Here is a 13,721-nt window from a genome sequence, read left to right as displayed (position 1 = left end):
GAATTCTAAATAAATTGGAGAAACCTGGAACTTATCTGGTTGAACTTAATAATGGTAGTGTAATAGAAAGAAACAGAAAGCTCTTGATGAAAGACACAAAAAGTAAGAGGACTCCTGAATTAGATTGCAAATCCAAGGTAGTAGATAAGAGACCTAAGCGAAATACAATACAACCACAAAAATTGTCAGATTTTGTATTGGACTAACTACTAAATTTAAATATTGTAGAAATGTATATTGTAAATAATTAGGCTGAGTTTACCTTAAAAGAGAGAGGTGTAGTATATGTGCATAGTACTTCCGTAGTGGTGTCGCTAAAACATGTACTATGAAATGACAGTTGACACCGAAGGAAGAACAGAGTTGTTGGCTTTGTTTGGTGAAACTAGACACGTTGTGCATGAAAATGAAAAACTGTAAAATATAAGGTTAATCCTGTACATCATTGTAAATAAATTCATAGTGTGGTAAATGATAACACAATAATAACTGATGATTTCACAACAAGAATGTTCCATCAGATATCATAAGTTTTCTTTGAATAGGTGAAAAGTTCTCAATTCAGAAAATTTCGGTAGTTCAGCTTGTCGCTCAATTTAGTTCTTCAAAACTTTCTCATAAATATTTCGTAAAATATATTCAAAATAATTTTTGATGTTGCATTTTACAAACTCTTTTCAGAAGCTTTCCCTTACATCTGCACTGCCCGAGCATGGACACTCATGGCTGGATTTTCATTGGCTTTTGGTGCAATGTTCAGTAAAACTTGGCGGGTACATTCGATTTTCACAGACGTGAAGCTGAACAAAAAAGTTATCAAGGATTACCAGTTGTTCATGGTTGTTGGGGTCCTTCTGTTTATAGATTTGGTTATTATGACAACGTGGCAGGTTGCCGATCCATTTTATAGGGACACTAAGCAGATGGAGAGATATGTAAGTTTTGTTATGCTGATAACGTTTTTTTATTAATTTCAATATACCTATAGCCTCATCCCTCTAACGAAGATATTATCATCATTCCCGAGAACGAGTATTGTGCTTCAGAACATCAAACTCTTTTTGTTGGATCTATTTATGCATATAAAGGACTTTTGATGGTGAACCACCGACATCAACAAATGGAGAATTGGATAAATAACATTAATTTTCAGATATTTGGAGCATTTTTGGCTTGGGAAACCCGCCATGTTTCTATACCTGCACTGAACGATAGTCGACACGTTGGTTTATCGGTCTATAATGTTGCCATAATGTGTATATGTGGAGCTGCGGTCGCCTTGGTTCTTGTCGATCACCAAGATGCGATGTTTTTGATTATAGGTAGGTAAATTTGATCTGATGTTCGTGATGAGAATAGTTAGATAGTTACTGTTTTCAATCAAAACGAAATATTTCGTCATACTTTCGCACATGGATTTTAGTAGTGTATTCCCAAAGTGTTTCTTTTTACTCGAATACGTATATTACTGACCAAAATAACAGTTTTTAGATGTGACGGAAGCTGTGATTGTTATAGCTATATAGAGCAGACATAAAATAGCCCCACATTTAACTTTTGAATGGGGCATGATATCAAATTCGGACAAAATTTATATAAAAACGAAGCATTTTTAGTAATGTTTCACAAAAAAGCTAATGGTGTGATATCACTCGCCGCAGGGTAATGTCAAATAGAAAGGAGGTCTTGTGATATTTCACTCGAAAGGTATTTCAATTCTTCATACAACGACTTTCATCGTTTTGAATTTGGATAACAGATTACGGAGATTAGGAAAAATGATAATTCGTTACTTTGCAACCCATAGAGTATTGAAACAGTTCCAAACTTATGTGAAGGTGGTTGACAATGTTTCGTGGTGTATTCCATCTGTTCGGTCTTCCATTGTCTAATATAATATAAATTGATTTGATAACCCTGAAAAAAATCAAACAGATTAACCGAAAATAACAATTTTATTAAACAAAAAACTGAAATTACAAAGAAATAACATACAACAACCAAACAAATAAAAATTGAAATATAAAAGCTGAAAAAATTGAAAAAATTAAAAATATTATTAAAAAAATTAAAAAATAAAAATTAAAAGATTTCAAACCAAGTTATGTCCCAACGTTTCGATTGTTAGTATCCACAATCGTCTTCGGGAGATAACTGGACTTACTCCTCCAAAATCTGACTATAGGTCATTCGAGTGCTTTCACCCATCCCCTCTTTCCGCTTCATTGGTTTGGCGGGAGATGACCGTTTGGCGGGAGTTGGTCGTTTTTTGCTTGATTTTAGAGGTTTCCATATGTTACATATCTCTACGCTAGCTTGACTTAATGCGTTGTTGGAGAACATATACGCGACTTCTTTGAATTTTCTCCTAAACCAGTGTTCCTCTTTGTGGATGATTTCAGCTTGAGCCCAATTGATGTTATGTTCCCAACCAGCAAAGTTGTTTTATAATCCCATGGTGTTGCAACAGTTTTATTTTACTAGTATTTTATAATCACTTCCAAAATGCTAATTGATTATATTAGATGATCGGTGAACACAATACAGTTGTAGGCAATAAAAGAGTTTTATAAATTTGTCATAGAAACGTTTATGAAATAAAATCAACAAACCATTATGAAATAGTCAGGAACTTATCACAGAAACGTTTTTGCAACTAATTTATAAAACTTATTTTCCTATAAAAGTAAATTGTTATGTAGCAGTTTTATAACACTTTTCTGTGAGATTTTCATGATAGTTATGAAACTATTTCAAGCTTATTTTATAACTGTTTCCTGTAGCTTTAATGAAATTATTTCATTAGAATGCTTCCAGATACTATTTTATTTTAATCACCATATTGTCACTTCAATGATAATTTCCCAACTATTTTATAATATGGTATATTAACTACAATTCAAAAACACTAATATAACTGTTATAAAATCAAACTGCTTTTGCTAATATACAGGGTGTCCCTGGACTTCCTCTTTTCCTCTCGAGAATGTATAGATGGGGTCAAAATATCACCAGTACTTCATATAACTTTTTTTCCTAAAATCCTTCGTTACCAAGTAACGGGCCCTCGAAGTTACAAAATGAAAAACGTTTTTCTTTGATAACTTTTCAATTGAATATTCAAAATCATCCAAATTTTGGTAATTGACTAAACAAATGAATGCCTTCGATGAGCTTTCATGCAGGAGTCAGTTGTTTTGCTAAAAAGTCAGGAACGTACTACCCCCGATGGTCCACACCCCAAAACTTTGAAATGACAGATATTTTTCAATATTTTTCAACAAATTAAGGTTACTTGGACAATTTTATGAATAAAAGTACTCGTGTGGAAAGTCGATCGGAGCAACGAGTCTTGATAAAAATGTAGTTTCACTCGACGACATCAAACCCGCTCGTCCACCATTATTTGAAATGAATAATTATCAAAGCAGAAATAATAATGATAACGTTAATTCAACAATATTTATCCTCAGATGTCTACCATTATTCGAAAATATTAGTTTTTAAGGAAAATGGAAATAAAAAAATTCAAAATATCCTATAGAATATTGACAATACAATGATAGTCATATGACAACGCACCACTCAACAAAACAAAATCGCATTCCAGTTTCTCATTTTTTATCAAAACTTTCTAAAAGGTTTTTTTGTCAACATCTGTGAAAGAAATGGAACATAATTATTCCCTGGATATTTTTCACCTGATCATGTGCAGCCGTTATTGTAGTTCATTCGTTTGCTTTTTATTAGTATAGTAAATATTTTTTCCGATGTGCGTTTTTTCAGCTAAATTTAGATTCGTGTTAAAGAATTTCTCCCATAAAATTATAATTATCAGTGAAACACGAAACGTGATTATTCCACACGTATTATGTACATACAAAATATGAAATGAATTCGATATTTCATAGTAGAGTAGCTTGTTAGTTTAAAAACACTACGAATCTACAGAACTTGATATTTCTTTTGAAAAAATATCTGCTATCACAATTGTGACTTAAACTTCCATATAGGTACTGTACTTTTTGTTTACGACTTCATTTTAGCATATTTTGTATTATTCCTGTTATAAATGTTGTTGAATTAACGTTATCATTATTATTTCTGCTTTGATAATTATTCATTTCAAATAATGGTGGACGAGCGGGTTTGATGTCGTCGAGTAGAACTACATTTTTATCAAGACTCGTTGTTCCGATCGACTTTCCACACGAGTACTTTTATTCATAAAATTGTCCAAGTAACCTTATTTTGTTGAAAAATATTGAAAAATATCTGTCATTTCAAAGTTTTGGGGTGTGGACCATCGGGGGTAGTCCGTTCCTGACTTTGTAGCAAAACAACTGACTCCGGCATGAAAGCTCATCGACGGAATTCATTTGTTTAGTCAATTACCAAAATTTGGATGATTTTGAATATTCACTTGAAATGTTATCAAAGAAAAACATTTTTCATTTTGTAACTTCGAGGGCCCGTAACTTGGTTACGAAGACTTTTAGGAAAAAAAGTTATATGAAGTACTGGTGATATTTTGACCCCATCTATACATTCCCGAGAGGAAAAGAGGAAGTCCAGGGACACCCTGTATATTTGCTACCACCAAGAATAAAATACAGCATTTAAGAACAACCAGCTGACATCGATTCCTAATCACAGCTTCGAAAAATTCTTCAAAATTTTAGTTATGTTAAGTAAGAAAATTCAGTTATTCAAGTGGGACACAATGGATATCGTGATGAAAATTAGTTCTTTAGCAACTTTTAAATATGTGATTTTTATTGAGTATAGGTACCCCATAAGTAAATTCAATATTTTTAAGGCATTGGGTTTAGTAACTCAACCTTATTATTCACAATTTGGATGACTGTAAAATACAAAAGGTTTGCACTTTCAAGTTCAGTTTTTAGTTATCTATTTAGAAAACCTGAGTATTTTGTTCTTTAAGTGAAGCAGTTTCGTGGTACAACCCTTTGAATGATGATAAATTCAGGTACCGCAAGGTACCATAAACCACGGAGTCCCATAAAAGATACATAACTCTCGCATTTCAATACTTTCTGTGACAACTTGTTTGAATGAAAATAACCCTGCTTGCTTTTTGGGTAGAATAGAATTGATAATTTCTTCTTGTTATGTATCGTCATTCTTCAGCTTTCGCTCTAATAGTTCTTCAGCAATTTGGTAGGTCATGAAATGACTTCGTTTTAGTTTATGGATTCGTATTAGCTCATCTGCATCAATTTTTGGCTATGAGAGTTGATTATTTACCCATGACAAAGGAACTATGGTGAACATGTATACCTAAAACGTAGATAAAATGAGTCAAATCCAGCTCCAAACAGACAAAACTATCAACTGAAAATATAGCCCTGAGTTATCAAATATCTGGTCAATCATTGAAGCTAATAAAAATATATATTTTCTGACATCAAAAAACTCACCCGTCATTTCCTCTAAACACACGATAAATTAAATATCAACAATATTTCATCGGCGTTCATATAGGTTACGTTTAATATCACCATGTATTTAGCATTAGACAACGGATATTTATCATAAAAAAGGTAATATGTGATGAATAAAAGTAATTTATATTATAAGAGTCACCAAAGTGTCGTTTATTAGCAAAAATGTTGCCAACTAACTTATAACTTATAGTTGTGTACCGACAGCAGAGCCACAGTGAAGCAGAAAGGCATACAAATATTAACAGTAATATAAGGTGACACTCTAGCAAAATACTCCCATACTTTTAATACATCGTAGCTTTCGGTCAAAAATATATTGAAAATTCATTTTTATAAATTATAATTCATTGATACATTCTGTCAATAACTAATAATCAGTTTTCATTGTTACTGTATTCAATTCTAATTATTCATCCTCAATTTTAGACACTATGATATGCATATATATGTGTATTATAAGTTATATTTTCAATTTGATAATAATTCCATTGTGTGGATACTGTAGTGGATTTTTGTGTTTGTGTCCTGAATATATAAAAAGAAATAAATAATTACTCAATGGCGGCCATTTTGAACATTTATTGGGGGGTATATAATAGTTTTAGATTCAGTTCGAGGTGCTTCAAATAGACGAAGAAATGACTTGGTGTTCCATAAAAAACTTTCTGGAAGCTTTGAGTCGCCCTGTATATTGGAAATACTAAAAAAAGTGCTTCAATTTTTTTTTGCGAAAAACAGGAAAAGGTAATTATAATGGTTAAAACCCGTCGTTTAGCCTTTATAATCGATGAAAGAAACTTTTTAGCCAAAACATCCCGACAGATAATATTTATCGAAACTACATGTGAGAAATCCTTTATTTATAAATAGTCAGATTTCGGAGGAATAAGTCCAGTTATCACCTGAAGACAATTGTGGATACTTACAATCGAAACGTTGTGACATAACTTCGTTTGAAATCTTTTAATTTTTTATTTTTTAATTTTTTGGTACTTAATATTTTTTAATTTTTTCTAAATTTCCAGTTTTTATTAATATTTCAATTTTTATTTGTTTGGTAATGATAATGATAATAATAAGAATAATAATAATTTTCATTATCGTGTGAGACAATCAAAAAGGTACATTGTGTAGGATTAGTCAGAAAAGAGCTTGAAAGTATAACTAAAAATGAGACAGTTTACTAAGAGTAATGCATTCATTGAAATTTTCATTTTATTATTCAATCATTTCCTGAAGGGAGTAATAGGTTTTCTCTAGTAGAAAAGACTTAAATGTGATTTTGAAGCTGTGGATAGTACTAGAGTTTTTCAGTTCAAGTGGTAACAGATTAAATAATCTGAGCCCTATTACATTGGGGGAATTGTAAGTCAGTGCATTTTTACAATATGGCATATGAAAGTCTGTCTTGTACCTGGTATCAATAGAATGCACATTTTCATTTCTTATGAAATAGTTACGGTTATCATATATAAAAACATAATTCGAATATATACAGGCATGGCAATGTTAGTATTTCAAAATTTAAAAAAATGATTTTACAGCTTGTATTTCTTGAGACTCCAGCTATATATGTTATAATCTTTTTTTGGGCGACAAAAACATCTTTGCATGAAGAGGAAGCTCCCCAGAAAATAATACCACACCGAAGACGCGATTCAACTTGAGCATGATACAGCATAATCAACTGTTTCTGGGCTAAAATATTACGAAGGTTTCTAAGAAGATAATTCATGGAGTTCAATTTTGATATAACTGTTCCACAATGAGTTTTCCAGCTGAGAAATTCATCCAAGTGTACACCTAAAAATTTCACGGTAGAGCACGGAGAAATTTCATCATCTTCAATTTGCAAGTTGAATCTGGCTATTTCTTTTTATCTAGCATGAAATCTTATCAAACGTGTTTTTTGATTATTCAAATGTAGGGAATTTTTCTTGAACCAGGTGTTAATTTTTGCAGGATTGTTACCTTTGGTTTGTAGATTTTGATCTATTTTATCTGATATAACCAGTGATGTGTCATCTGCATATAGTGTAAAATGAGCATATGTGGAGATGGATTCCATATTATTTACATATAATAAAAAAAGTATAGGGCCCAACACTGATCCCTGTGGGACACCTACATTAATATCCACATAATTGGATGTATATAACTTTCTCACATTATTATTATCACTGATAATACTGACATATTACTTCCGTGTTGAGACAAACGTTTTCAGCCAGTTGAGTGCATTTCCTTGTATGCCAATATTATGGAGTTTTATATAAAGATTTTCGTGATCAACACAGTCGAATGCCTTACTGAGGTCACAGAAGACCCCGATAGGGCACTCGCCCCTGCCAATGGAATTCAAAACGTTACAATATAAAGAATGAATTGCATCGGTTGATGACTTTGAATTCTGAAAACCATATTGGTTTTTGGATATAATGTTGTTCTCATTCAAATAAACGTTCAGTCTATTCAAATATGCATATTCAAAGATCTTAGAGAAAACAGATGGTACTGTAATTGGTCGAAAATTTGTCATGTTATTTTGATCGCCTTTTTCATTTATGGGAATGACTTTTTCCGTTTTAAGAAGATTCGGAAAAATTCCTGTACAGTATAAAATATTTATCAGATATGTTATAGGTGAGATAATAGAGCCTAATTTTTTTCTTAATAGAAACCCTGGAACTTCATCAAATCCAGATGAGTAGGTGTTTTTTATTTTTGACCATAAAAGCTTGTATAATTCATCTTGATTATAAGGTAGCAGTGAGAACTTATTTGAATGAGTATATTTTTCTAGTGGATTGAACAAGTTTGTGGAATTCTGCGTTTTTTTTAATAATATTTAATGGGGCATTTCTGGAAAAATTATTGAAGCTATTACAACTGAAGTTGGATCTTCAATCCATTCGGCGTTTTCATTCCTTATTGATATGTTATTGTGAACCTTTACTTCTTTTGAGAGTTCCGATATAACCTGCCATGCTGATTTTGTGGGGTTATCTGAATTGGTGATTTTTCCTTGGAAATACTTTTTTTTTGGTGGATTTCACTAAACTGGTGTGGATTTTTTTCTGTTGAATATAGAGTGGTTTCATTTCAGCAACAATCTGTGAAAGGAAATGAATATTTTTCAAAGTTTCCGTTGAAGATCATTTTTGATGATGTCTAGTTCCTTCTCGAGACCTTCCTTCGTATTACAGAGCCCGAAAGCACGGTCTAATAGAGTCTTGATGATTCCTCTTTCAGTTGATTGATGGTGGTTGGATTCGTGGTTCAGATACTGCCCCGTGTGAGTGGGTTTTCGGTATACAGATGTTTCCCACTTATTTATTTGTATTTCTTTATTTTTTGTTCAATCGTTTTAATTTTACTTGTATTTTATTTCACTATTATTTCATTTCAGGTTATTTTTGCTTAATATAATTGTTATTTTCAGCTATTTATTTTCAATTCTTATTTTTCAGTTGTTTCGGGGATTTCAAATCATTTTACATATTAGACAATGGAAGTTCGTACTAGTGAAATTTGTTGTTGTATGTTATTTCTTTGTAATTTCAGTGTTTTGTTTAATGAAATTGTTATTTTCGGTTAATCTTTTTGATTTTCTTTCAGGGTTATCAAATCAATTTATATTATATTAGACACTGGAAGTCCGAACTGATGAAATAGTTCCAAATATAGTTATCACAGCTTACGCAAAGTGCTAGAGAAAAAAAATCCCCGAAAATCACATTTATGTTTTTATTTCAATTCACATTTTTTTAAAATTAACTATGTAACTAGAAATTCACACCGTGTTATCATAGTAACGAAGAATATTGTAATAGCTCGACTTCTGCCACTATTGATACTGAAAATTCGCTTCACTTCATTTCGTTTGAATTTTCAACAATTGTCTGCTCTAGTAAGAGCAAATAACAGAAGCAATTCCTATTTATGCCTACGCCAGCATTATTTTCATGATAATCCGCTCTGTCGAAAATATTTCAGGATATTCATATAGAAATTTCGAAGAACTGAAAGTGTAGCTAGAGTTAGAAGAGCTGGAAAAAATCTATCTCGAACGAGAAATAGAAATCGTTGCGTTGTCTCAACAACCACTGTGAAGAATTTTTTCAGAAAACATGAGTTTCACCACTATGGACTGAAATTATTACATGAATTAAATGAAGATCCTGACAGAAGAATGCCGTTTTGTGAGATGATTATTGAACGCTTAATTAATAATAATAATAATTTTATTGCAATTCAATCTACAAGTGTACACAGCAAAAGTCAAACTTTCGAGAAGTTAATTCTCATTTACCCTGGAATTACCAATTTTAAAATTAACAGATATTAATGTATCATCATCGACAAATTACAGTTGAAAATTATATAAATTAAAGAGTTTTTCAAAAATATTCATGATAAACAATATTTACATAGCTACTTTTATTAATGATTTTCGTAACAAATTTCAAATTAGCCCGCAGTTAAACGAATAGTAGCATTTATGTCTCAAATAAGAAATAACTGAACTTCTGAACTTCTTGAAGACTGTGATATTTTTAAGTTCCTTCGGTAGAGAACTATATGCTTTTATTGCCTGATAGTAAGCTCCTTTCTCATAATATGTTGAGTTATGGCTGGGAATAGCTAGTTTGTTACATTGTCTGGTGTTGATATGCATATTATTCGAATATTGACACTATTTCTGGGAAACAGGTATGGATATTTCTTACAAAACAGACAAGACCCAAGAAGTACAACGAGGGCACTGTCAAAATATCAAGTTTACAGAAGAACTCTTTACAAGAGCTACTTTGATCTAGATTTAGGATACATCTCAGGATTCTTTTTCGAGATAATTGCAAATCGAAACTGCATAAAAAGTATTTGTTTTAGTGATGAATGCACTTTTTGAAAGGAAATGTCAACAGCCAAAATGTGTGATACTAGTCAGACATAATCCGACATATTTTTCGAGGTCACACTCAAATACCTGCGAAAATAAATGTCTGGACAGCAAGTCATATTGCTGCTGGTCCTATGTAACTCGGAAAAAATTTGACCAGTGATTTATATTTGGAAATTCTTCAAAACTGTATTCACCCATGGATTAGAATAATTGTGGCCAACAATTAAGATGTATTCGATAATCTAGATGCTGTCCGTTGAAAAAGTCTGTTTGTTCACCAGATTAGACTCCTTTTGTTTTTTCTTTTAGAGCTATCAATTCGAAAGTTTATGTTACGCAACCTGGGACAATATGGAAACTTAGAGTTACTCAGAATTACTGAAATTTATGCCGGCATCACCACAAAATGAGTTAGAAAATATACTGTTTTACTGTCAGAAAATTCAATGAGAACCTTTTGAACATGTGTTGAAATTATTTTTTTAATATTCAATGAAAGTCATTTTTGGTGGAGGGAAAAAACAGTTTTTTTATCGACCTTTTTTGAGTAATTGTTACCTTCCACAATCTGAAAAATAAATATTTCAAAACTTCTTTGACATCTGTCAAAGCTATCAAAAAAGGAATAAATGCGAATATATTCGAATTTTTTTATCCATTTCTGAAGATGGAGGCAGATTTTGGCCTCCGAAACGTAAAAGATAAGTATTATTTCTTAATAATTTTTTTTGATAGGCAAAATTGTTAAATACGACAAGTTACTGATAAATAGAAGATTTTTTCTTTGTGAAAAATACTTTGATTTTTACGCAGTAACTTTAAACTAAAAAGTTTGCCCTTCTACACTTGTATAAAGTTCTTCATTATAATTTTCATATTTTTCAGATTGTGGAAGGTAACAATTACCCAAAAAAGATCGATAAAAAAACTATTTTTTTAAATCAATTAGTATCGTTTCATGCTCTTGAAATTAACACTTTTCTATTACAGAAGATGTTACTAATACATTTATTTTTCCAATGAACATTGATTTAAAAAAATCTGACATAGGGTGGCGGAATTACGAAATTTCTAGTCCCAAATTCAAACATCAATAATTCCGCAACCTGTTAACGAAATTCAAAAAAGTATAGAGAATTGAAATACCTTCCATACGAAATGTGACAAGACATCTTACAAGTACTTTTTTACAAGTGCTTTTTTATCAAAAAGCACTGTATATTTGAGGATTTATTACTATGCTCTGAATACTTTGGATATCACTATATTATGATGAAACAAAGAACTCAGCCTCGTCTATCTATCAGTCTGAATGAGATAAATTCATAAACTACCAAACGGATTTTCAAATGGTTTTCAGCAATGAATGGAGTTATTTAATAGAAAGCTTTATATGTATAATTCATTATTGTCTTGGTTGAATTGGTTGAGATATGAAGATGTTATTTGTGTTACCCGTGTGAGATAGCTTTCATCGAAAACGCTGAATAAAGCTTGTTGCCCACTTGTCCTGCACAGCACGGCGCTGTCCGTTGCCTGATGGCGACGGGTACCTAGTAGCATCGCTCACTTGTCCAGCTACAACCAGCATTCTGAAGTGCTGTTTATTCGATTTCGAACGAATTTCAGTTGACATCAAGCGGTGACAGAAACATGTCTATCACTAGCAGTTCTGACGAAGAAGTCGTCATAATAGTGGCCGCATTATTGAATGTAGAAGAGAATAGTCACAAAAAAGAATGTTGTGGCTCCATCCCATTTATCAAAAGGGGGCAAATCTAGTGGAGTTTCATTATCAGTATTTCTAAATGACTCCAGGCAAATTTTCTGAAATTCTGGATATTCTAGAGCCTGCCTTAACAAACAACTCAATTTTTCCTCGTTCATTTTCATAGGTACCGCCTGACATTGTGCTGTCAACTGAAGGGATAGCAAAACAGAGACAGACACTTCCCAGGCACGTTTGGACAAGTTAATGCTGGCAAGCGCTGGCCGGCGACGCGCTCACTTTGCCAGTCCGTAACAGTACGTACCGTTATTTGCCGGAAGGACGCTCTTGACTGTGCCGTGCCGGGCTAGTGGACGGTTGTCCATTCATTTTCATTGTTCCAATCCTACCCGTATTTTGACGGAACGGGCCGTGCTGTGCTGTGCTGTGCCGGACAAGTGGGCGACAAGCTTAAGAGATCCAGTTTTGCAGAGTAGTTCTTGCTGATGGGATCTATCTGTTAAGATATCGGTCTATATACATTCGACGTACTTCTGTAGCATTGCCGTTAGCACGTCCATCGTTCATAAATCAAATGCATTTGAACTAATTTGGCATTATTCCTACTTATTTGATGAGATAGTGTTTAATCCACTAAACTAAACTATTTTACTTCGGTCGGTTCCATCCAAATAGATCACCCTTCTAAGACTGATATATGTAAGATGAAAGAATGACTAACTGTCCCCCGTCACCTAACGATAACACTCAAATACGCCTCAATATACCTACTTCTTGCGCTGAATGTGTCAAGTTCGCAAAAGTGAATAAAGTAAGTGAAATCGTCAACATCATGGGGACACATCAAGTAAGAGAATCATGCTTAGTACATACAAAGAGGAAATTAGAAGGAAACTAAGGAAACTTCATTCGTACTCGTCAAGTGAGTAGAATCGCTTCAACGTGTGTATAATGTTTTAGAAATCAACCAGAGAACAGGAAAACAATAACAGTGATGTCTGATCAGTGATCATCGGCAGAGGCAATCTACCGTGTAGATATCAATATGGCCAATTGTTAGTGAAAAACAAAAAAAACATGATCGATAATGGCTCATTCCAGACAATGCTCCTAAGGTGAATCCGGAAATCTGAACGTTACTCTCAACAACTGAGTTGAAAAAAGAAGGATTTCTTATAGACTTTCAAACCACATTAAGCGAGAGTTTATCAGCCTTGAATGCAACTATAATAAGTGTACTGTCTGATGAAAATGCTGAACACTCTAACCAAAATAGGTAGGTGCCGGAAAACTATTATGCAACGTACATAACTCAATTTCAAACCATGGAATATTTCTTATTGCTCCTCATTTTAACCTGAAAATTCAGAAAGTTGCAGTTGTTCCATCTCTTCGTACCGTAAATGTTTGGAAAAGATTTCAGTGAGAAGTGCAAAGCAATGAAAGCCCTGGAATCTATGGCAAAACGGCTGAAAGCTCAGCCATCCACTTCAAAAACTTCAAAGGCCCTGCCTCGCAAATACATTGGAAATATTACGAAAAGCAGGGAAGGGGGTCATTTCTCTAGCAGGCACCACAACCTAGAGGAGTTCGCGAACAGAAACCTAATGGGTTAAGG

General features: G+C 32.9%; 1 protein-coding gene across 4 annotated transcripts in view; it reads left to right on the top strand.

Annotated features, from left to right (window-relative positions):
• The window catches only part of GABA-B-R2 (gamma-aminobutyric acid type B receptor subunit 2), a 374,454-nt gene that overhangs the window by 286,289 nt on the left and 74,444 nt on the right, over positions 1-13,721 (top strand). For all 4 annotated transcript variants that reach the window (XM_074170501.1, XM_074170500.1, XM_074170499.1 and 1 more), the window contains 3 exons: positions 682-935; positions 989-1,099; positions 1,154-1,322. In XM_074170501.1, coding sequence (XP_074026602.1) covers positions 682-935; positions 989-1,099; positions 1,154-1,322 — 534 coding nt within the window. The remainder of the gene's footprint in view (positions 1-681; positions 936-988; positions 1,100-1,153; positions 1,323-13,721) is intronic.

Source organism: Leptinotarsa decemlineata, unplaced genomic scaffold (genome assembly GCF_025532065.1).
Source record: "Leptinotarsa decemlineata unplaced genomic scaffold, Ldec_3_MD MMD2_P_RNA_scaffold_9, whole genome shotgun sequence".
NCBI lineage: Eukaryota > Metazoa > Arthropoda > Insecta > Coleoptera > Chrysomelidae > Leptinotarsa > Leptinotarsa decemlineata.
The sequence above is the reverse complement of the archived record's forward strand: the minus strand, read 5'-3'. Positions and strand labels throughout refer to the sequence as shown.